We start from the raw sequence: 23432 nt of genomic DNA on the forward strand, positions 1-23432 counted from the left end.
ATGTCAGGGTCCCCTGGGCTGACCCCTTTGCGTTTCCCCGGGGAAGGGAGGGTCCCGGCTGGGGGCGTGGGAGGCAGCCGGGCAGGGCAGTGACAGTCCCTGCCCACTCCCCGTGTCTCTGGCCCTGCAGGAGCACCCTCCAGCCATAAACCACCTGGACTCCAGCAGTAACCCGTCCTCCACCACGTCCTCCACGCCCTCCTCGCCGGCTCCTTTCCCAACATCCTCCAACCCATCCAGTGCCACCACGCCCCCCAACCCCTCGCCCGGCCAGCGGGACAGCAGGTTCAACTTCCCAGGTACCACACTGCCGGGCTTTTCGGGGCTGGGGGGCTGGGGGCTCTTAGGGATGGGGTTCACATGCACCTTCTCAGCACACCCCAAGAGGCTCAGGGCCAAACACCACAGCCACTGAGAGCACTGGTGGGGAGCCAGGCACTGTGCCCAGCTCGGTTACATTACCGTATGTAAACTTGATTACAACCCTGAGGTAGATGCTATTATTGCACCCATTTTACAGACGGGAACACTGAGGCTCAGAGAGAGGAAGTGACTTGCCCTGAGCTGTACTGGACTTGCTCGCTGGCTCCGGGCTTCTGAGCTCCCAGGGAGCCCGGGCAGGTCCAGGCGGCCTGGGAGAGGGGATCCCGGCCTCTGTCGCTTACCTCCTCTGAGACCTGAACCAGCCACCTAAACAGAAGTGACTGCTCCCTTTTCCATAAAACTAGAGACCCCGTGAAGTTGGAATTCGGTTATCCCCCAGGTGTACTTGACGACACTGAGTCCCACGGGGCCGACTGACCGGAGCTGGCCTCCGACTCTGCCGCAGCCCAGGCTGCCCTGGGTCTGTAGGCCAGGACCCCTCCCTTTTGGCCAGGCCTGGGGTGTCCTGCCACCCTAGGGAGAGGAGCGGAGCCCGCTTGTCCGTGTGAGGATGGGGGCCCCGGCCTTGGCCTCCCTGGCAGCTCCTGGCAGTAGGTCTTGGCCTGCGGGGCGCTTCAGTTGGCACCTGGAGGAGGGAGGGGCGCTGGGAGGCTCCAGTTTTCCCCCGGCCGAGCCACGGGCCCACTGCCAGCGTCAGCCATGGAGTCCAGGGCAGGTCCCACCTGTCACTCTAGGCCCAGGAGGACAGGCTCACACGGGGCTGTGCCAAGGGACCCAGCTGGGCCACCCGCAGCCCGCAGGGGCCCTGGCACCCTCCCTGGGCCCATCTCAGCAGGGTTCTAGGGTGGCGAGCGACTGACTTTGTAGGAATCTGTTTTCTCTTCTGCTGTCCCTTCTCCTTAGTACGCACGTGGCTGGGTATCTCCTGACACTAATGCATCGTCATGATCCTACCCGTCCCCCCGCCATGGAGCGATGGCCTGTTTGATTAACCTCCTCTCCCGTTCCGCTTCGCTATTAACATGCTCTGAAACCCGGCCTTTTGCTAAACCTCCTGGTTTGGCTTTTTCTACAATAAGAAAGGGCCTGTTTGAAAAAACAAACAGCCGCAGAGAAAGCGCTCTGTGTGACGTCAGCCAGCGTCTCGGCTTTCGCTGCCCCGTGCTGGCCCGCATTGTCGGCCGCACCGAGCCCTCGCTCCCTCCGGGACCTGCCAGCTCTCTGCCACCGCAGTGTCCGGCCGGGACCGGTCGGAGGGGTTAATTTTGGAAATAAACCCCTGCTGTCCACCACTCTGCTGTGCAGGAGCATGTCAGCTTCTCTCCAAGGATAACCCTGGGAAAGGTTATTTATACCCCACCGTGCGGTACAGCTGGAGAGGTTAACACGCTTCCCAAGGCCCCAGAGCCTCACAGATGGCGGGGTGGGGGTCAGAGGCTGGCTGTGTGTGAGTTCAGGTCCCCGAGAGCCTCCTTCATGAGAGGATTCTCTCCCCTGGAAGGTGAGGGCGAGTCTCAGAACCCTCAGCACCACGGGCACATGTTTTCAGAATCAATCCTCGCCCCGTTGGTTTTACCCTCCTGGGCCCGTGCACATGTCACAGAGAAGCAGGCCTGAGAGGGGGGCCGCACTGGCCCGGGCTCTGCAGCAGGGCGGCCGTGGGGACTGGGTCTCCAAACCCCAGTCCTCAGCGCAAGCCCCTTCTGTCCTGGAGGCTCCTGCCAGCACCCGCTTGTTCTCCCAGCTTCTTTTCTCCTTCCTGCACGGGTCACCCTGTCCTGGCCAGGCCCGCCGCGGGGCATACCTGCCCCAGCCCCATAACCAGCCCATGCCTTCGCTTCATTTGCTGTCCTGTGTGTGACTCACCTCCTCTTCTGTTTAAAGCTGCCTACTTCATTCATCATAGACAGCAGTTTATCTTCCCAGGTGAGTCCTCTGCATGGTCCCACTAACTGTCCTCCGCTGTGGCCCCCTGCCCAGCCCACCTGGGCGCCCTCACCCTCGGCACCTCTGAGGTGCTTGCGTCTCAGACCCGCCTGTTTTGAGAGCTGCCTGTCTGTCGAGGCTGGGAAAGGGGGCAGGGGGAGGAGTAGCCTGCACAGGGGCAGTGCCTTGCTGGCAGGGACCAGCTATGGCATCCATCCTGTCCAGCCTCTTGGACAGAAACTACAGGCAACTTGTCCAGGGTCACACACAGGAGGCGGCAGGAACTCATTTGCATAATGGGGGGGGGGGGAGGACTTCTTGCTGATGCCTTCTGCGCATCTGTTACGGTATGCTCCTCTGCGCAAGGACCCGGAAACGACTTACCTCACAGAAGCGGAAGCCAATTTGGGGAGGTCCCCAGGCTTCCCTGCTCAGTGGGCTTCACCTTCCTGAGCCTTGTCGCATGGTGCCATCTGCTGGCCACTTACTGGAAATGCCTCTTTAATGAAGAAAGAAAACTTGCAATCAGATAATCATTCATGGATTCCCTTCCACAAAAATTGTCTTGCACACTTACTATGTGCCCATCTTTGAATTTGACCACATTCCTTCCCCTAAGGCATTTATGTGGTCAGTCCTTATTTCTCTAGCTCATGGTTGGCAAACTGCTACTCTCCAGCCACATGCAGCTCTTTGGCCCCTTGAGTGTGGCTCTTCCACAAAATACCATGTGTGGGCGCGCATGTATAGTGCCATTGAAACTTCATGGCCCATGCGCAGAAGTCGGTTTTCTGCTCTCAACAGAAATTTCAATCGTTGTACTGTTGATATTTGGCTCTGTTGGCTAATGAGTTTGCTCTAGCTGAAGGTGACAAGCACGGTTAAACCTTAATTTAGCCATGTGAAGGTTCCGGCTGAGACGAAGACTGAAGCTGGTTGTTTCCTAGGTTAAAAAGGCCTGTGACGAAGTGCTGGTATTTTGGTTATCCCAGGCTTTTCCATCAGGGGAGTGACTTGGAGCGTTTGTCAGTTCTTAGAGGATCATCCGTAGGGTATGGCAGGCGTGCAGGCTGGCTGGGTCAGGCGCAGGCTCCCCACGCTGCTCTGTGGTTTCATACCCGTTGTTGCCCTGGTTTCCCCCAGGAGCCTGCTGGCTTCTAGGATGGCAGACAGGGCAGTGCCTGAGAGCATTGGGAAGACATGCCTTTACTTCTAAAAGAACACATTTCGCCCTGCAGATGTGTTGTGGGGAAGGAAACTATATTTCTATTGAGACAGACATGGACCCATTTTGAAGCAGAATGCAAAGTTTAAGGCAAAGCAGGAGGCTTCAGAGATGTGCTGCCTTCCCACCGGAGTGCTGCCTCTCCCTGAGCCCCACCCCACATGTGGTTTTCTTCCGTGGGAACATGTGAGCGGTGTTGGGCGGGAGAAACGCCAGGCCCCCCTGGCAGTCTGCGGACACAATGCCGCGGTGCCTGGAGGAGGCCTTAGCCCAGGCCTGGGGTCTCCCAGAAACCGTGTACCCGGTGTTGGCACACGCGTGTGTTTCCTTGATAAGAAGACCCACGGCCGCTATCAGGCTCTTTACGTCCACGAGCTTCCAGAGAGGCTGAGAACCTGTGGCTCAGAGGGCCTGCCGGGGTGGCCCGGGAGAAAGCCCTGGAGGGAGGTCGAGGGAGGTGTGATGGCCGATGGGGAGGCTCTTGGTCCTAGAAGAGGGGAGAAGAAGCGCGATTAGCCCGAGCCACTGCTAACTCCGGTCCGTCTCCTTTGGCGGATAAAAGAGGAGGGAGCGAGGGGCCCAGCTGGCCCCGGCTGCCCGTCTCCCCGAGTGCGTTGGCGGAAACAGAAGGAGGCAGGCAGCAGGAGCCGCTAGGGAGGCCCTGGCCTTATGGGACACACTGGTTTCACCCCGGGTGACCATCTCTCAGGTGTCCCTGTACTAAAACTGGGAAAGCCCAGGGCTGACCAGGCCTGGAAGCCGAGGGGGCGGGGCTCCGGCTCCCGCCAGACATTCCGGGCCCCGGCTCGGGGCACCAGGTGCCCCTCACGAGCCACCTGTGAGTCCTCCTTCCGCCTTCGCTGGCCTGAGTGAACCAGTCTGGCCACCAGCCCCGGCCTCCAAGCAGAGCAGGGGGGGCCTGACTCACATCCCCTAAATCACATGTGTCAAACACAAGGCCCGTGGGCCAAATCCAGCCCGCCAGGCCTTGCAATGTGGCCCGCACCGCGCTGTCATCACTGCACTCCGCTGTCAGTTTATGACATTGTCAGTTTATGACTGTTCAGTAAACCATTCGGCCCGCGATTTAGGCTGGATTTTAGATTTTGGCCCCTTCTCTGATTGAGTTCGACACCCCTACCCTAAATAGTGGCCCCGTCTGCTCCCACCACTTGCCTGTAGGAGGCAGTGTGACCCCAGGGGAAGGAGGTCACTGAGGTGTCATCCTCCTCGCCCACCTGGGGCCCCTCTGGGACAAGCCACGTGCTGCAGAGGCGCCTCCAGGTTGGCCCCGGTGGGAAGGGCTGGAGAACCCGGGTGTGGCCCCGTAAGGGGCGGCTGGGGGGAGCCCACTTCCCTGGGTGTACGCACAGTGCCTTGTACGCGGGCAGGAAGGTGGGCTCACGCTGCGTGTTTGCGTTTTGTTTCCTCCAGACATCTCCGCGTTTCCACCGGCGGCGGCCCCGTTCCCCGAGGCGGCGGACAGCACCCGGTAGGCATTCGCGTGCTGTGTCTGCCCCCTTTCTCCTCCACGGGGACTTGTGACAGCTGGATCCACACCCCTGACCACCTCCTCCCCAACCCGCGGACCTCTGACCTCCCCCGCCGCATATGGCCCCGTACCCGGGCCGGCCAGATGGCACGCTGCTCGGGCTAAGGCATCCTCGAGGCCCCTGAGCTCAGCCAGAAGGGTTTTATTAGCCTCTTATCAGTGCAGTCAACGTTGGGTGGGGCGGTAAACCTGACCCAGGAGGAGGGGGCAAAGGGTACTCAGAGTTATAGAAACTACTCATGCAGCCCTTTCTCAGTGTCAGGCCATGCTAGGCACCCGACTCTGCTTCCCAAGTGTACCGATGGGAGCACCAGCTCAGAGAGGTCAAGAAACTGCATGAAGTCACACAGCCAGGATGTGCCAGAACCAACTCTCAAGCAGCATTTCAAGTTCTGTGCTTGTGTTGGAACGAACCTCCATCCTGGCTGTCAGACCGAAAGGGCCTTGGTGGTCCCTGCCCACCCCTCATCCCTGCCGCCCTGGGGTTAGTCTGGAGAAGGCCGAGGCCGGAGACGGGAATTGGGCCTGGTCCCCGGCCTCCTGTTCCCACGGCATCCAGACCGCCTTTCCCATGGGCCAGTGGGTCAAAGGGAGGCTCTGTTTGCTGTGGGTGGCCTTTCCTCAGACCTCACAGGGGAGCCCCCGGCCCGGCTGAGAGCGGAGTGGCCCTCCCCCAGGGTCTCCTCATACAAGCCCAGTTTTACTCTTAGGCCCGACGACCAGCCGAAGGCAGACGTGTCGGAGGATCATGAAGTGGAGGTGAGCCACAGGCAGCGCCTCCTCCCTCCCGTCCCTCCCTTCCTTCCAGCTCAGCACGTAGAGCGGGTTAGATGTGGCCAGATGTGCCAGGTGTGCTCGGCAGGGAAGAAGGATGAGGAAGCCAGCCTCCCTTTGCTTTTCTGTCTGGGAGGCTAACGTCAGCTCTTCATGCCCATGGTTCTCACCCCCAGCCCGGAGGCCCGGGGCCCAGCCCTGGAGACTCTGCCTCAGTCCGTCTAGGGTGGGGCCAGACATCCGTTACCAAAGCTCCCCAGCGGATTCTGATTTTAACCAAGGCCAAGACCACTTGACCCTTGAACCACAGTGCCAGCCGAGCCTGGCTCCCTGCACTGGGAGCAGGATGTTTTTTTGTTTGTTTGTTTGTTTGTTTTATTGATTTTTCTCAGAGAGGAAGGGAGAGGGAGAGAGAGCTAGAAACGTCGATGAGAGAGAAACATCGACCAGCTGCCTCTTGCACACCCCCTAATGGGGATATGCCCGCAACCAAGGTACATGCCCTTGACCGGAATCGAACCTGGGACCTTTCAGTCCGCAGACCGACGCTCTACCACTGAGCCAAACCGGTTTCGGCTGGGAGCGGAATGTTAACAGACTAACTCCTGCCCAGAGGAGAGGCAGAAGCTTGTGCTCAAATAGAAGAACACCCAGGAAGCACGAATGTGTTTAAATTCTTCCCCAGAGATTAGAGGTCACTCATAGGGAGCTGTTGGCATGCTAGGACCCCCCGTATTTCGGACACTGAGGCTCCCTGGTGCCCAGTGACCTGCCTGTTGTCCACACAAGCCAGTGCCAGGCTGGCACCGGAGCCCGGGCCTCCCAACACTGTGCCGCCCTCCTCCTTCACCCGATTGGGGCTCCGGGGGAGGGGGAAGTCCGTGGAGCCGGATCTGCCGCCCCTCAGTTCCTTCCTCCCGCCCTTCCAGGCTGAGGAGCCGGAGGCCGGCAAGTCGGAGGCCGAGGACGACGAGGACGAGGTGGACGACCTGCCGAGCGCCCGCCGCACCTGGCGCGGCCCCATCTCCCGCAAGGCCAGCCAGACCAGCGTGTACCTGCAGGAGTGGGACATCCCCTTCGAGCAGGTGGAGCTGGGCGAGCCCATCGGGCAGGGCCGCTGGGGCCGCGTGCACCGCGGCCGCTGGCACGGCGAGGTGGCCATCCGCCTGCTGGAGATGGACGGCCACAACCAGGACCACCTGAAGCTGTTCAAGAAGGAGGTGATGAACTACCGGCAGACGCGGCACGAGAACGTGGTGCTCTTCATGGGGGCCTGCATGAACCCGCCCCACCTGGCCATCATCACCAGGTAACCGGCTCCCCCACCCCCACCCCGCCCCGTCCTCACCGGGGTGCCCGCCTCCGCCCGCCTTCCCTGGGGCCCTCATACTTCAGTGGACACCCCGGAGAGTGTGGACTTTATTTTATTTTATTTTTATTTTTATTTATTTTTATATATATTTTACTGATTTTTTACAGAGAGGAAGGGAGAGAGATAGAGAGTTAGAAACATCGACAAGAGAGAATCATCGATCAGCCGCCTCCTGCATGCCCCCTACTGGGGATTGTGCCCACAACCAAGGTACATGCCCTTGACCAGAATCGAACCCGGGACCCTTCAGTCCGTAGGCCGACGCCCTGTCCGCTGAGCCAAACCGGTTTCGGCAAGTTTTTTTTTTTTTTTTTTTTTAATTTATTTTTCAGTTATAGTGGACACACCATATTATATTAGTGTCAGGCGTACAGCATAGTGATTGGACATGGATGCACCCCCCCTCCCCCCCCCTTAGCTTGTTTATCAGAAACAGACGTAAGTCGCCACCCACCAGACTCCTGAGCTGTGTGAGGTCACCCGCCGCCACGCCCGGGGACAAAGTGCCAGCCCCGAGCACGACCGTGGGGCTCCTTAGGCAGCCTCACGCGGTGACGCCAGCCCCACAACCCCCACGTCCTAGCCCCCAGCGCTGCCCCCCGTCCGTCCGTCCTCCCATCCTTCCATCCCTTACCCACCAGCCCCATAAGAGACCCGAGTGTGCTTCAGAGGAATCCTATAGTGACGTCACAGGGCGTTCACTGGCGAGAGGTCAGCGTGCTTTAGATGATCCCGAAGGCGCTGGGGCACCGCTGAGGAACTGCCAGCCAATACTCTGGACCCCTCATCTGCTCTCAGAGTCTCCGAGGCTCCAGCATCCATTCTCCTTGGAGACTTTTCCTAACAACTAGCCTCTCCCTCCGGGGGCCCAAGGCACCTTCTCCCTGGATCAGGAGGATGGGCCCAGGTTCTCTCTGGGTCCTTCCTCGCCTCATGTTTTAGGGGACCAGGCAGATGGGGACCCCAAAACGCTGGCCCTCATCCAATAACCATGCTGACACCCCTCCACCCTCCTCCCACGCTCCTTCGTTGAAATAAAATCTCTGTGCTCAGAAAACAATAGAAATGATGGTGAGCATCGTCACAGCGAGCCCCAGAGCCCCACGCTGCCCTGTCAGAGCCCCGAAAGGCCAGCTTCCTCCCGCTCTGCTCCGGGTGTGAGTGGGCGTGGCCCTGCCAGGCACTGGAGGGTGGGCTGCTGGAGATCACCGGAACGGAGTTTCCTGTTCTGGGTGGGCGTGCCCTGGACCACAGGTGGGGTGCACTCGAGTTTGTGTTTGTACCTCCTGGCAGGCCCAGAGAGACGGCAGGCAGGCTTGGTTAAGAACGAGGATTCGGGCCAGGACCGGTTTGGCTCAGTGGATAGAGCATCGGCCTGTGGACTGAAGGGTCCTGGGTTCGATTCCGGTCAAGGGCATGTGCCTCGGTTGCGGGCACATCCCCAGTGGGGGGTGTGCAGGAGGCAGCTGATCGATGTCCCTTTCTCATCGATGTTTCTAACTTTCTGTCCCTCTCCCTTCCTCTCTGTAAAAAATCAATAAAATATATTAAAAAAAAAAAAAAAAGAAGAAGAAGAAGAATGAGGATTTGGGTGCCACCGTGCAGGAGCTGGAGAGAGCTCGGCTCTTCCCATGGCTCCTCCCAGGCTCCACGGGGCGGGGGTCAGGCTGCACTGGCCCAGACCTCTGCCTGACCCGCCGCTCTCCACAGCTTCTGCAAGGGGCGGACGTTACACTCGTTTGTGAGGGACCCCAAGACGTCGCTGGACATCAACAAGACGCGGCAGATCGCTCAGGAGATCATCAAGGTAAAGGGCGGCCTCCTGCTCTGCGGCCTGTGCCTCTCCCCTGCGTTGGGGCACCTCAAGGGTGGCACCCCTACACGCCTTCCCTCCATCTGTGTCTTACCCAGTTAGAGCTACGAGCCTACCCTCCATCTGTGTCTTACCCAGTTAGAGCTACGAGCTGGAAACTAGGTGAGCAGTGATTGAATAGATTGGCCAGGGAGGAAGGCCCCAGCCCTTAACGACAGAGGGCCCGAGTTCGAATCCTGCTCCCATCAGCCGTGTGACTCTGGGCAGGCCCTTAAGCCTCTCTGAGCCTTGGCTTCCGCATAAAACGGGGAAAGCAGCAGAACCTCCCTTGGAGGATGGACACAGGGTAACACGGGATGATCTGCAGAGAGAGCACTGGGCGCTGGGCCGGCCCTGGGCGAGTCTGTTAGCCTTGGTGTGGGGGGCTGGGGAGCACCCACACTTTGGGCCTTACAGTTCCCAAATCCAAGCTTCATGAGGACACGCCCCGGCTCAACGCAGGCAGCCTTTTTTCTGTCTTTTATGCTTTTAAAGTAGTTAAGTAAAAATGAGGGGGGGGGGGGGAGTTATTTTTTTGCTTTATTGAGCAGCAGGCCCAGATAAAAACTGGAATTCTGCGGGCGGGAGCACCTCTTTCCTGGTTTTCTGCCGAAAAGCTTTCCCAGCAGCTCCCCCCAAGTTGGGGCCTCTTTCCGGCCTTTCCCTTCTCTCCTGCCTGAGCCCCACCTCCTTTCCTTTCTTCCCCCTCTCCTGCCTTCTGTCCCTTAGGGAGTATGACTTTTAATAGGAAGAGTTAGACATCACAGTGACTTATTTTATGGACAAACCAAATTTCCCCGTGACGTTTCCATGTGGCTGAGCTACTGCGTTAAACGCCTGAAGCCCCCAAAACCAAAACACCACCTGATGCCTTCCCTGAGCCTCTCAGTTCAGAGAGGCTGGGGAGAGCTGCAGCGGGTAAGAAATGGCTCCCTGTCCACCTTCCAGATGGTGGGCTTGGAAACAGAAGCATGGCGAAATGAGACTTTTAATAACACTCTCGAGAGCGGGCGCCCATTGTACAGGCTCGCACGCAGGGCAGGGAACATTGCTTACTGATTTAGACCCTACAGGTCTTCATTGGCTGAGGAATAGGTCTCCTTGGTCTTGCTGTCTCCCATTGGGTTATTAAAAAATTTTTTTTAAAAATGGGCTGAGGTCTTCTCTAGCGGCCTCCACCTCCCTGTCTAGGGCAGCGGTCGGCAAACTCATTCGTCAACAGAGCCAAATATCAACAGGACAACTGTTGAAATTCCTTTTGAGAGCCACATTTTTAAAACTTAAACTTCTTCTAACAGCACTTCTTCAAAATGGACTCGCCCAGGCGGAAAACCGACTTCTGCGCATGGGCCACGAAGTTTCAGTCGCACTGTACGTGTGCGCCCGCACGTGGTATTTTGTGGAAGAGCCACACTCAAGGGGCCAAAGAGCCGCATGTGGCTCACGAGCCACAGTTTGCCAACCACTGTTCTGTCTGATTCTGCCTCACACTGGTCCTTTCTGGCCTATTTACTCACCACCTCCCGACCCCAAATGACTTCAGAGCCAGAGAGATTTCGTGTAAAGGGTGACCTTGAGTGGGAGAACAGGAGGTGGATTTACACATGCTTCTTTCTGAGCGGGCAGGGTGGGCATTTCAGTCCTGGCATCTTGCCCCTGTTCCCAAGGGCATCAGGGTGCACGGGAGTCCTGGGTTTGGCATTAGAAGACAGCTTTGACCTTGAAGCGATCATGCCAACGTCAGGTCACCCACGTCCCCTGCCTGGCCAGGCAGTGTTCAGTCCACACAGAGCCTTGGTTAGAAAGCACCCATCCGCCCTTTTGCTCGTCAGATGAGGAAACTGAGGCTCAGAGAAGTCGAGTGTCCGAGGCCACACAAGCCAATTAGAATCTGGGCTGAGATGGAACGTGGACCCCAGATTTCAGCCATTATTCCAGAACTCCTATGACAGCTCAGATGCTGGGACCTCCCGAACTCGGGGACACCCTCTGTGGGAATTCCTTTTTGTCCCCCAACCCACCCCCCAGCCCTTGCCCCCCAGCCCTTGTCCAGTCTTAGGGTACAAGCCAGCTGGTTAAAGCCTGGTAGAGGTCTCAGAACACATGGATTTTGTATAAGACTTAGCACGGATGGTTTTGTCACACTTTATATACTTCCTGGCACCCAGCTCCCCACCCACCTCCCTCCCCGTGTCCCACGGTATCTATGTCTGAGGACAACACAGAGGCACGGAAAGGGCACAGATGGACCAAAACCAAAACCAGATCGCAGCTGCGTGGCCTGGAGCAGGTGACCTCTCTCTGCGTTGGGTTTCCTCATCTATAACATGGAGACAGTTACACCCCATGAGATTGTGAAAATAAAGCTCGGTGCCTGGCCCCGGTGGGCACTCGGTCATTGTCCCTCGTCTCCCCTCCCCTGACGTGGGGCTCGCGGTCTTGCAGGGCATGGGGTATCTGCATGCCAAGGGCATCGTGCACAAGGATCTCAAATCCAAGAACGTCTTCTATGACAACGGCAAAGTGGTCATCACCGACTTCGGGCTGTTCGGGATGTCGGGCGTGGTCCGAGAGGGGCGGTGAGTGGGCCTTGGGCCTCCGGACCGAACAGGGAGGAGCTGGGGTGCTGGGTGGGCCTGGGTCCCGCGGGGGTCCAGGCACTCCTGCTTCTGAGGAGCAGCCCTCCCTGTCGGAAAGGCCAGTTTGCCTTTGTGGTTCCAGTTCGGAATCAGATTCGGATGACCTGGAGGCCCCTCGTACACTTGATTCTCAGGCTGACCCCTTGAGCCTGGGTCCCCTCACTCACATTTGCCAGCTTGGGCAGAGGACCAGGGTTCAAATGTGAGGGAGGGTGTCAGGTGTTATTTCCCCAAGGGGTGGGTTGGGGGGAAAGCTCCTCTCCAAGCATCTGGGGGACCCCCGGCCGGCAGGGTAGCAACAGGGCTGGAGAGCCAGCCCCAGGCCCGGTGCTGAGATGCACAGCAGGTCTGATTTCCCGCACAGGGAGGTGCTCCACTCTCCCAGGATGTGCTCCGAGAGCCAGGTACCTGCCAGTGCAGCTGCCTCCCAATCCCCCCTTCTTGGCCGGCTCCCCTAGGAAAACCAGCCGGCCCTCTTCTGTTACATTCCCCCTAAGTGCCCGCGCCTTGGCAAGTGCAGGCTCAGCGAGCTGCCTCTCGGGGCCGGGCGTGGGTGGTGCCAGGCGAGTCTCTGAAAGGCCTTGTGTCTGTGCCCTGGCTTCTCGGCCACTAGGTGTGAGAACCAGCTGAAGCTGTCACACGACTGGCTGTGCTACTTGGCTCCTGAGATCGTGCGCGAGATGACCCCCGGGAAGGAGGAGGATCAGCTGCCCTTCTCCAAAGCTGCTGACGTCTACGCATTCGGGTGAGGAGGCCCTCCTGCTGGGGCTCTGAGGCTGGCGGGGGTGGGGGGCTGCTTTGAGCCTGGCTCTGCTGCTTGTTGGGTGAGTGGCTACATTCCTGACCTCCCTTTCCCTGCCTGTAAAGTGGAGAGTAAGGGCACCTCCCCAGGAGGACAGTGTCATGAGGACTAAGGTCTTACCCATTGTCCGTGAGGACGCTCACCACAACTAAGAGCTGTCCCTCTGGGTCCCTTCCCTCTGGGATGTCCTCCCAGCAGCCTCTGGTGCCCCAGGAAACTGAGCAGAAGAGAAATAGAGAATACAGGGTGGGACAAAAGGTTTGCAGCTGTGAGTACATGAAGCAGATTATTCTTATCGATATATTACTGTTTATTTTCCAGACGAATAACTGCAAACCTTCTGCCCCACCCTGTCTAATGTGAGCCAGACAGGAAGTTTTCTCTGAGCGTTAAAAAAGGAAAACCAATGAAATCCCTTTCAGTCATCTATTTTATTTAACTCAAGATTCTCCAAAATATTATCACTTCAACATGTAATCAAAAATTAAAACGTAAGGAGCTGCCTTTCCGCACAAAGTCGCAAAGCCTGGTGTGTGTTTTACACCTACTGCACACCTCACCTACAGCACCCCTCAGGTCCACACCCCCTGCGAGAGTGGCTCAGTGGCCCCCCATGGACAGTGTGGAGCTAGCAGAGAAGGTCCCCGTCCAGATCAGTCAGAGAGGCTGAGGGCTCACCCAGAAATCTCTTGGATGTCTTTCCCTCGGTGGTGATCTCCCCACCCCACCTCCTTTCTTATCATTTCTGAAGCACTCCTGTGTACCAGGCACCAGGTTTGCCGTTTTTGTTGCTCCTCAAACAACCTTTGGACGTAGGCATTAGGCCCCCTGAGGTTGACAGTTATACCAGGATCTCTGCTCAGAGCCTGGGCTGCCTCAGACTTCCCAGCACAATGGGGACACCGGGCCACAGACCCTCTAGCGCCCGGGAGGAACCTCCAGGACCTGGCGGGGGAAGCCTGGCAGGTGGAGAAGGCTGAGAGGGATCCTGGAGCCTCTGGTTGGACTCCTGCTGCTCCTGGCATTGGCAGCAGGAGCCCTGGGCGTGAGCTGGGCTGAGTGGTCTAGGAGCTCACGCTGCACGGATGATGGTCTCCACAGGACCGTTTGGTATGAGCTGCAAGCAAGAGACTGGCCCTTTAAGAACCAAGCTGCAGAGGCCTTGATCTGGCAGATCGGAAGTGGAGAGGGAATGAAGCGCGTCCTGGCCTCGCTCAGTCTGGGGAAGGAAGTCACGGTGAGTAGCCACCTGTCCGAGGAGAGGAAGGGAGGGCCAGAGCGAGGGCATGGGCACCTGGCCTGGCTGCACTTGGTTCACACCTGAGCAGGGGGACCTGAGGCAGATGTGTGCCAGGCAGGCCTCTGTGCTTTATTACCCCAAGCTTACCCTTCTGCTTAAGAAAGAAAGCTTCCCCTGCCAAAACCGGTTTGGTTCGGTGGATAGAGCGTTGGCCTGCAGACTGAAAGGTCCCAGGTTCGATTCCAATCAAGGGCATGTACCTTGGTTGTGGGCACATCCCCAGTAGGAGGTATGCAGGAGGCAGCTGATCAATGTTTCTAACTCTCTAACCCTCTCCCTTCCTCTCTAAAAAAAAAAAAAATCAATAAAAAACATATTAAAAAAAAATAAAGAAGACAGAAAGCTTCCCTGCCCGTTGGTTGAGTTCAAACCTGCTGTGTTCTGGGGTCACCTGGAGCCTTTTCATCTTTTCTCCAGTGAGTCCCCTGACTTGGGCCCTGGCAACTGAAGATTTCTGTTTCCCTCCACTTTCTGAGACGATTCCTTGTTTATGGCTTTTCTAGTTTCCTGCCCTGAGGGTGTCTTTGTTTTCCTGTGGGAACTACCATGAGACAGAATTTGGTCCTTCGTCATGAGTTTCCGTGTCTTTTACCTTCTGTCCCATTTCCTTCCGTCCCTGCCCAGAGCTGGGTCCTCAACGAGGGGGGTTTCCATGATCTTACTTTCTACTACTGCTACCTAAGGTTTCATTTCGGAGGCTCGGTGATTCACTGCAAGCACTTCTCCACTTTGTCAGTTTCTTTCTTTCTCTCTTTCTTTCTTTCTTCCTTCCTTCCTTCCTTCCTTCCTTCCTTCCTTCCTTCCTTCCTTCCCTCCCTCCCTCCCTCCCTCCCTCCCTCCCTCCCTCCCTCCCTCCCTCCCTCCCTCCCTCCCTCCCTCCCTCCCTCCCTCCTTTCTTTCTTTCTTTCTTTCTTTCTTTCTTTCTTTCTTTCTTTCTTTCTTTCTTTCTTTCCATTTTCTTTCTTTATGGCGCCCTGGCCTTGTTTTATGGCTAACCCTTCCACGCACACAATCACCGTTTCCTCAGCCGGTGTTTTTAGGGTCCGTTTATCCTGGCTCCCGGTTTTCCTAACTGGTGCCACCCCGAGGGCCCAGTCATAGTGAGGAGCAAAGTGGATGTGCACGTTCCGCTGTCACATTGGCAGGTCAGCCTGACCGTGCGTGTAGGATGTTTTCTCACAGGTAGCTCTGAAAGCTGGGGGGGGTGTGTGTGTGTGTGTGTGTGTGTGCATGTGTGGGTCCCCGAGATGAGGCAGCAGATCGCCACCGTGAGCAGGGCTCTGCTCTGGCCGCTGGGGCCGCTGTGCTGCCCACTCCCCCCGGCTGCCCCGCATGTGGCCCTTGTCACTCAGCCTCCGTTCCTGTGACGCCGAGGCCCCCACCTGTCGCCGCCCCCCTCTGCACACATTCAGAGCATCTTGTGTCTCACCTGTCAGCACACCGCCTTCCGATTTCCATTCTGAAAACTGGTGGCTTCCTTGCCGATGTCTTTTCTGTGATCTGTTATTCAACTTTGTTACGTTATTCCAGGGAGGTCTGAGAAGGAAGGAGGGGAGCCCTAGCTGGTTTGGCTCAGTGGATAGAGCATCAGCCTGCGGACTGAAGGGTCTCGGGTTCAATTCTGATCAAGAGCACATGCTCGGGTTGTGGGCTCGATCCCCAGGAAGGGGCGTGCTGGAGGCAGCCGATCAGTGATTCTCTCTTATCATTGATGTTTGTCTCTCCCTTGCCCTTCCTCTCTGAAATCAATAAAAATATATTTTTAAATAAAAGAAGGATAGAGGGGAGATGGGTTTGTGTGTTTCTATCTGAACTGAACGCCTGGGCGCTCTTCTGAAATTCCAGTCATGGCAATGCCAGCAGGAGGCTCAGGGACCACCGGCCGGGGGTGCAGAGGCCCCAGCTCACCTTGCTCCTCCCAGCCAGCTCGCACCCTCTAACGCCGCCTCTGCCCGCAGGAGATCCTGTCCGCCTGCTGGGCTTTCGACCTGCAGGAGAGGCCGAGCTTCACGCTGCTGATGGATATGCTGGAGAAACTGCCCAAGCTGAACCGGCGGCTCTCCCACCCCGGGCACTTCTGGAAGTCTGCTGAGTAAGTGCCCTTCGGCGGCCAACCCCGCCAGCCAGCCTTGGTAGCCGCATGTGGGATCTTAGAGGGCACCGGGTGCCCTGTGTGCCCAGGACTGTGGCAAACACCCCAAACACATTAGCCGGAGGACCTCGTTCCTCACCAGTGACACCAGGGTCTCCCTCACCACATCTAGTCCGGAGACTCCTTGTGTCTCCGCTCTCCTCTGAAAACGTCCCTATCACTGTCCTCAGAGAAGTGCTGACGCCGGGCCCAGCCAGGCCCGGACGAGAGGATGCTGTGTAGGACAGAGCCACACGGGCCAGGACGTCAGAGCGATGTGGGTGCAGAGCATCACCAAAACTGGCCAAGTGGGCCTGGCTTACACTAGTGCAGACTCAACACAGAGCTGTCTAGTCCCCCAGCCGGCCGCCTGGCACGGGGACCGCGTGGCCTGGGTTTCTGTGGCACTTGGATGCCCGCAGCCCATGCCCGCTTCTGTCTAATCACACAGTCCTTCCTGCCCCGTACGAGGCAGGGGTAGCCTCCACCGGGCTGTGGAAACCTCAGCAGTCTCTTCCGAGTTCTACCTCATTCCCTTTCTCCTTTGTCCCCTGGCCCGCTCTGCCAGAACCTTCAGATCTCTGTGCGCCCCCTCCCTCCCACCTCCCCAGACACTGAGACTCCTTCCCTGCCGCAGGCCTCAGCTTCCAGAGCTTTCACAAGTGGGGGGTTGGGCAAGATTGGGGGTCCCCAAATTTGAAAAGGCCACACGGGAAATGGTTTAGGCTTTGCAAGCCACGAGGGGAATCCGGGTTACGGCTCCTGCACTGGGATCGGGGCAGTGACGCCGCCAGGGAAATCCCTGTGCCCATGACTCCGCGGGGCTGTCGGGCGTGAGGGCAGCTGGCCGTGCTCCTGCCACACTTTCCTTTGGGCACTGAAATGAGAATTTCGTGGGATTCTTACACCACACCATGAGATAGTCTTCTTTTGATTCCCACTCTCCCCAACCGTTCAGAGAGGTAAGACTGTTCTTAGCTTGTGGCTGGTACAGGAGACACAGGTGTGGCTGGACCCCCGGACAGGATGGATGGCTTCAAACTTTTAGGAAGGCAAAGGGCACTTTCTGAAAGAGAAATCTCCTGCAGCCCTGACCTATCAACAGATAAAGCGGGCCTGCTCTCCGGGGAGTGGGGTGTCTGCCTGACACCCGCAGCAGCCCCAGGGCCCCTGTGGTTACATCACTGAGCCCCTGGCAGCACCTGAGCTCACCCCTGCTGCCCAGGCGTGTGGTGGCAGCAGCTCTCCTCTTATTCTAAGGAGCTCTCCTCTTCTCTCCTGTCTGCATCCCGCTACCTTTCTTATTCTAGAAAGGCTGGCAGGTCTCTATCAGATGTTCTTAGTTGTTTGTTGTGTGTGTGTGTGTGTGTGTGTGTGTGTGTGTGTGTTTTAAATAACTTTAAAATAGTCAAGAGCTTTTTGTGGTCAGATTTGGCTTACACATGGTTTGTTAGCCCCCCTCCTGAAAACAAACCAGACCTACCGGCTTCAAGTTGTAGGTGAGGGGAGGCCCAGAATGGGTCGCTGAGCAGGAGACACAAGTAGCCAGTTGCAGGATGGTCTGGAGCAGTGGTCGGCAAACCACAGCTCGCAAGCCACATGCGGCTCTTTGGCCCCTTGAGTTTTTATTTTTAGCAAAGGCCAGCTTAGGAGTACCCTAATTAAGTTAATAACCATGCACCTACCTATATAGTTTAAGTTTAAAAAATTTGGCTCTCAAAAGAAATTTTGATCGTTGTGCTGTTGATATTTGGCTCTGTTGACTAATGAGTTTGCCGACAGCTGGTCTGGAGGAACGGTAGTTGGTGGTGAGAGAATACTGTATTTTAGGGTGCAACATTAGATTTGCTATTCTGTTCTTAAGATGGGTCAGAGTCTCATACAGATAGGCGGTCATGTTGCATTCGAGGTTGGGCTTACCCAGCCATTGCTGAGTACTGGCTACACTCCTGCCCTGCGGGGTGCAAAGGATTGTGTGATCAGACAGAAGGCCAAGGCCGGGCCTCAGCCAGCAGGGAGTTCCCCGTCCAACTGGGGACACAGACAAGCAGACAGACACTGCACCTCTGCACAGCTTCCTGTTCATGACTCTTACTTCTACACACTCAGCCTCTAATTCTCCTTTTCTTTCTCTTTTCCATCGGTTTTGTTGCTTTTTTTTTATTATTTTTTTTATTTCGGGGGGTGGCTGATGCGATGGCCTGTCCTGTCATCTCTCCCCCTCTCCCCGCCATCCTGATTCCTGTGGCTCCTCCCCTCCATCTGCCACCCCCCCGACCGACGGCATCACCTGCGGACGGCGCTCCCCCCACACCTGGCACTGGATTGCGGGGCACCCCCAGCCGCTGGCGGAGCCGATACTACGGGAAAGGACGCGACGGCCACCCTGACTTTAAGAACCCCTGCCCCGTTCTGGAGGAATAGTGTGTCTTCTGTTCTTTCCCTCCCTCTCTGCCTGTGTGCAGCCGCCCCTCTGCTCACCCCGCTTCCTGCCTGCCTGCCTACGTCCCACTGCCTCATCTTTGGGTGTGTGCTTTTCTCATAAACCAAGGCGATGTTCTTGCAGCTGCCACTGCCACCCACAGGGCCTCTGCAGGCCAGTATGTCTCTCGCAGTCCACACTGTGGCAGGTGTTGGCTTGCGCCTGGGTGAGAGAGAGCCGAGGTCATAATCTGAGACCCCAGGGTGCCTTCTGGCCAGAGCTGACAGAGGAATGCAATGAGCAGAAGCAGTGAGCGCCAAGAAGCCCACCTCTATAGTCCAGGGCTGAGGGGCAGAGGGCCCACTGCCAGCCTCTGAACCAGAGCCTGGGACCCGGCCCCGGGCAGCTCAGGGATGGTTCTTTGTCCGCGCTGCTGCCATGCCCGGGATGGAACAGGAGCGTCCCTTCCTCTCCCTGACCCGCCCCCGCCCCGTGGGGTCCGGTTCTCACTCACGCTGCTCTCCCTTCTCTCTCCTCCCGTAGGTTGTAGGCCTGGCTGCCTCGCATGTGCTGGGGCTCTCTCCCTCCTAATCGTCACTCGGCACCTCGACTCCTGCTGCTCACACTCAAACCGAGACGCGGGCAACTAACCCTGGGGATGCCACCTCTGCCGCTCCGCCTGCTCTCCTGAGGCCACCTCCTCTTTTGCTTTGTTTGTTATTAAAACCGGCCCCTCCGTCTCCACGGCCTGCGTGTGCCTGAATAACCGGTGTCTGCGAGGACCCCCCTAACCCAGCCCCTCCCGGAAGGCCTTGGACGCGGCTCCAGCCCCTCTAGCTCTTCCTCTGCGGGTGCTAGCGTGTTTTGTCGGGCGGCCCCGCCTCCTACTAACAGCGCAGTGAGACCTGTGCCCTCCCCCCGCCCTGCCAACCTGCACGCTGCCAACCCCAGCACGTCGGGCCTCCCCGTGGCTGGGTCCAAAGAGCAGGGGGAGGGGACCTGCTTGGCTGTTAACCGGAGGGATCTCGTCCAACAAGGAGCGGGGCGATTTCAGAGCTGCCCCGGGCCGTCCCCTCTGCAGGGCGGTGGGTGGGGGGCCCCCCACGTTCTGTTGCCATAGAAGACGCCAGTTGGAAGGACTGCTCGGCAGCCCTCAGGGGTGTCGTCTGAAAGCAAGGGGGCCTGTCTCCAAACTGTCTCGCTGATGAAAGCAAAGCTCCTGTCCCCTCCCCCCACCCCCTTTACATCTGCCTAGTGCAGACTGCGATTCCCAGACCCCGAGTCAGCCCATCAGGAGAGTGGTCGGAGGGCACCCAGAGTCCCTGCATTGTTGCCAAATGCAGATTCCTGGGGGCCCCCAGACCCGAACCCGGCCTCTGGAGGCTGGCTGGCTTTCAAGATGGCCCTGATGTTCTCCAGCGCGTGAGGCCCGTTTCTCACAGGAACTGGGGTCGGGTGTCCCTCCTCCCAGTTCCTTTGGGAGAACGAGCTTCCCTGGGCAGCTCCTGGGGGCTGTGAGATGCACCAGCGGCCGCCCTCCAGGGGACGCGTGGCCGAGGCTGGGCTCCCGGCACGACCAGGAGCAGCTCTGGGGAGACCACAGGCCGTGGACTCGTCCCCGCTCCTTGGTGGGCTGGGTCCTCGGTGAGCTTCCCGAACTGGCCCCCTCCTTAGCGCGGGTCAGCCTGACCTGGCCGAGGCCGGCGGGGCGGTAACGCTTGTTTTTGTTCCTCTTCGCAGCATTAACAGCAGCAAAGTGGTCCCCCGGTTTGAGAGGTTTGGCTTGGGCGCCCTGGAGGCCGGTAACCCAAAGATGTAGCCAGCTGTGCGGTTCCCCCCGCCGAGTTCCTCCCTTTTCAGTGTGCCTCTGAAACTCCCGCACAGCCACCGCCGCGGGGAGCAGCGCCCGCCGAAGCGCCACGAGCCAGGAGTGTGCGTGCTGGGCTCGGACTTGTTTGCGCACAGAAAGCACTCGGGCCTCGGAGACCGAGCTGCGCCTGCGGCTTCTTAACGTGACAACACCAACCACCAAACCCGCCCCCGACGGGCAGCCCATGTTTACATGTACGTTTCCGCGGAGCGAGCTCCACGTGTTCCCATAGGTAATAATAAAGGCGGGCTGGGCCCCGTGCGCCGGCCCCGTCGCCAGCCGGGACAGCGGCCGTGGTGTCCCTGTGGACAGTCCTGTCACAGGGCAGGGAGCCCGCGCTGGGCCGGAGGAAGGAAAGCCTCCTGGTTGTGGATGTTTCGGAGGCAGGATGGGGGACCACAGGCCTGACCTCGCCTCTGCTTTGGCTCTAAACCCTGTCAGGGGGGAAGCTCTCTTTCGGCCAGGGTCTCTCCCCTCGTCCCTTCCTCCTCTCGCAGAGGAAGCCCTGGCTGGGAACCCAGCTGGAATACGAGGGCCCCCGGATCCCAGAGAGCTGGGTTCACCTCTGACCCCTGCAGCTCCGCCCATCCCAGCGGGACACGCAGAGATGGATCACATCCGGATAACATCTGCACGGGGCCGGCGGCTCCCGCCAGGTTCCACCTTCTGCAGAGGCGTTTCCTTCGTGCCACCAGGGCGGCAGCCGGGGCCTTGGCTTTTCAGGCTCCCGAATCCCAGAGCCAAGGCTGTGTGTGCCATGAGGGCTCCGTGAGGACAGGGAAGGTGCAAGGGAAGCAGAAGCAGCAGTGGGTCCCCGAATCCCCCCGCCCCGCCACAGGGTGACCTGGCTGGCCCCTTAGAAACCTATCCTGTCACCCCAAGGCCTGGAGCCGCCCATCTCTTCCCTGGTCCCGGTGCTCTTGAAGCCCCTCAGCCCACTCCTGCTCCCCTGTGTCCATGTGCAGAGCTAACCTGGGAGGCGGGCCCCCCATCTCCAGAGCCTTCCCAGCACCGAGTCAGTCCTCGGTCTGACCCCAAGGACAGCCTGTGATGAGAGAGCCTCCTGCCGGTCTTCCTTAGAAGCTGCCGCCTAAAGAGACACGTTCCACGCGGCAAAGAAGCCCGTCAGTGGGCGTTCTGTCCTCTTAGGCTCCCAACCAGCAATGACCAAGGCGGGGAGAGTGGCCGTGTGGCCGCATGCAGGCCCAGGACCTGTGTCCGTGCTCTGAGCCAAGATGGAGGGCACGTGGTCCTCCCACCCCTTTCATTTGTGTCCCTAGCAAAACTCCCAATCTTCAGAGCAGCCCCCGGTCTGGCCAAAATGCCATGTGAAACGGGCCTCTGCCCAGACCCGTGGGCTGTGGGCCCCTCTCCAGCGTTCTGGCTGAGCCGTGCGTAGAGAGCACAGCTGCGGGCAATGCAAGGTGCCGGGCTCCCGCTGCCCGTCAGCCCTCCTCAGACGGGAGCGCCTTCCCAGTTAGGGTGTGGGAAGGCGGCGGGAGCTGGAAACCAGTGGCTTCAGCTCATGTGGGGCTGTCCGTTTCTCCCCATCCTGCCTTTGGCTTCCCCCATCAGCCCTCTATATGGTTGTGGATGTTTTTTGGGGGCAGCATGGGGGACCACGGATCTGACATCAGACCCCACCTAACATCACATAGTGTGTGGCTGCTGCCTCTCAGCTTCCCCCTCTGAGCCCGAGGCCATACTGGGGAGCCCTGGGGCTGGACAGCAGCTGAGCACCGGGGGCCCAGTGCCTCCTCCCCCACCAAAGTCAGCCTGCGTTCTGCTTTCTTCCCACGAGTGTGACACTCGTGGGTCAGTCAAGAAGCTTTCGTTGAGCAGCTCCCGTGCCCTGTGCACGTGCTGGGGGCCTGGTGGTCTGACAGTCACCATCTCCTCCCTGATGGAACGGACGGTCTGCCAGGAACCCCACGAGTGTCGCTGAGGGTCTGGGGGCAGTTCTCCTCCAAGGCCCTGGGCAGCCTCCCCACGCATAGCCTGCACTTCCTGTCATTGAAGAGAAACACCCGGGAAGCCCCCACGGGCCCCTGTTCCCCTCGGTTTCCATGACTGTGAGTGAGGTTAGGAAGGCGTGCTGGCCCTCCGGGCGCGCTCCCTTCCTGCCTTGGAAACATGAAGGTCGGCAGATACTGTGAATTCAGCCTCGTGGCCAACTGTGAAGGGAAGGAGAAGCTGGGAGGCCTCCTTGGAGAGCGCTCTGGGGGCTGCAGAGGTCCCCACGGGGTCAGAGCGGAGCCCAAGCATTGGCCCTTCAGGCCCCCCCGAAGTCCTGGGGTCTGTGTCCCCACTGCCTTTAGCCACCAGAGCCGCAGCCATTGGGCCTCCATCCAACCTGAGGTCCTGAATCTCAGAGTTCCCTGCTCGTCGTGAGCGGTGCAAAGTGACCTCTCCACGTCACCAAACTAAAGACTGGCCGGGGGCCCTGGACTCTGCCCGCTCCCAGCGGTTCCTGTGACCTCGGAGGGGCGTGGCGCCCTGTGAGCCTGCGTTCGCTGTTGATTTGGGGGCAGGAGGAGACCTAACTGTGAAGCCTGTGGGATTTGGCGACGTCAGCTGGGATTTCACCAGCGCGCACCCCCTGCGTCTCTGGTGGCCGCCAGGCGCACACTCGCTGTGTTGAATGTGATGTAAAATTTTGTACAGGAGAAGTTTTTATATTTTCTACCAACCGCATTTGTCTTCCAGAAATGCTATTAATTTAAATTAAAACGATTAGTATTAACGGACGTGCTGTATCACTTTTTGCCACCGGCAAGAACACACCCTCTGCCAGGCCAAGCCTGGGCGTCTGGAGTTTGAATAAAACTGTACCAAGTGTCTGGGGCTTGTGTCTGCTTGGGTCAGTCCGAGGAGTGTGGGGGCTGCTCAGATGGTGGGGAGAACAGGAATGGGGGTTCAGGGGGTTCAACCTCCCCCCTCGTCCTCCCTGCCTCCCCTCTTCTCCCCTCACCCCGGGAGTACCTTCCAGAGAAAGAGAAGGTGTGCATGGACCTGGAAGGCAGATATTTCTAAGCAGATGGAGGGATGGAGAAGGAACAGCATCCAAGTCCCATGATGCACAGAGGAAGGCCACCCAGCCCACGGTGTAACATCTGGTCACTTTGGCTAGAGGAGAAGCTTGGGGTCACGAGGTGAAGTAGCCTGCGCAGGGCCAGCCGGCCA

The 23432-nt window shown here is 58.5% G+C and overlaps 1 protein-coding gene across 2 annotated transcripts in view; it reads left to right on the forward strand.

The window, feature by feature from the left end:
* The window catches only part of KSR1 (kinase suppressor of ras 1), a 145456-nt gene extending 122367 nt beyond the window's left edge, over positions 1-23089 (forward strand). The window contains exons 10-21 of one of the 2 annotated variants that reach the window (XM_084862753.1): positions 131-299; positions 2269-2310; positions 4970-5027; positions 5798-5846; positions 6791-7170; positions 8944-9040; positions 11531-11664; positions 12338-12469; positions 13628-13763; positions 15785-15918; positions 18300-18380; positions 20120-23089. In XM_084862753.1, the coding sequence (XP_084718879.1) occupies positions 131-299; positions 2269-2310; positions 4970-5027; positions 5798-5846; positions 6791-7170; positions 8944-9040; positions 11531-11664; positions 12338-12469; positions 13628-13763; positions 15785-15918; positions 18300-18380; positions 20120-20198 (1491 nt within the window). In that variant the 3' untranslated portion in view covers positions 20199-23089. The remainder of the gene's footprint in view (positions 1-130; positions 300-2268; positions 2311-4969; positions 5028-5797; positions 5847-6790; positions 7171-8943; positions 9041-11530; positions 11665-12337; positions 12470-13627; positions 13764-15784; positions 15919-18299; positions 18381-20119) is intronic. The other variant, XM_084862752.1, reaches the window with a different exon arrangement.
* The last annotated feature ends 343 nt before the right edge of the window (positions 23090-23432 follow it).

This window comes from Pipistrellus hanaki, assembly GCF_964339955.1.
Source record: "Pipistrellus hanaki genome assembly, chromosome: 16".
NCBI lineage: Eukaryota > Metazoa > Chordata > Mammalia > Chiroptera > Vespertilionidae > Pipistrellus > Pipistrellus hanaki.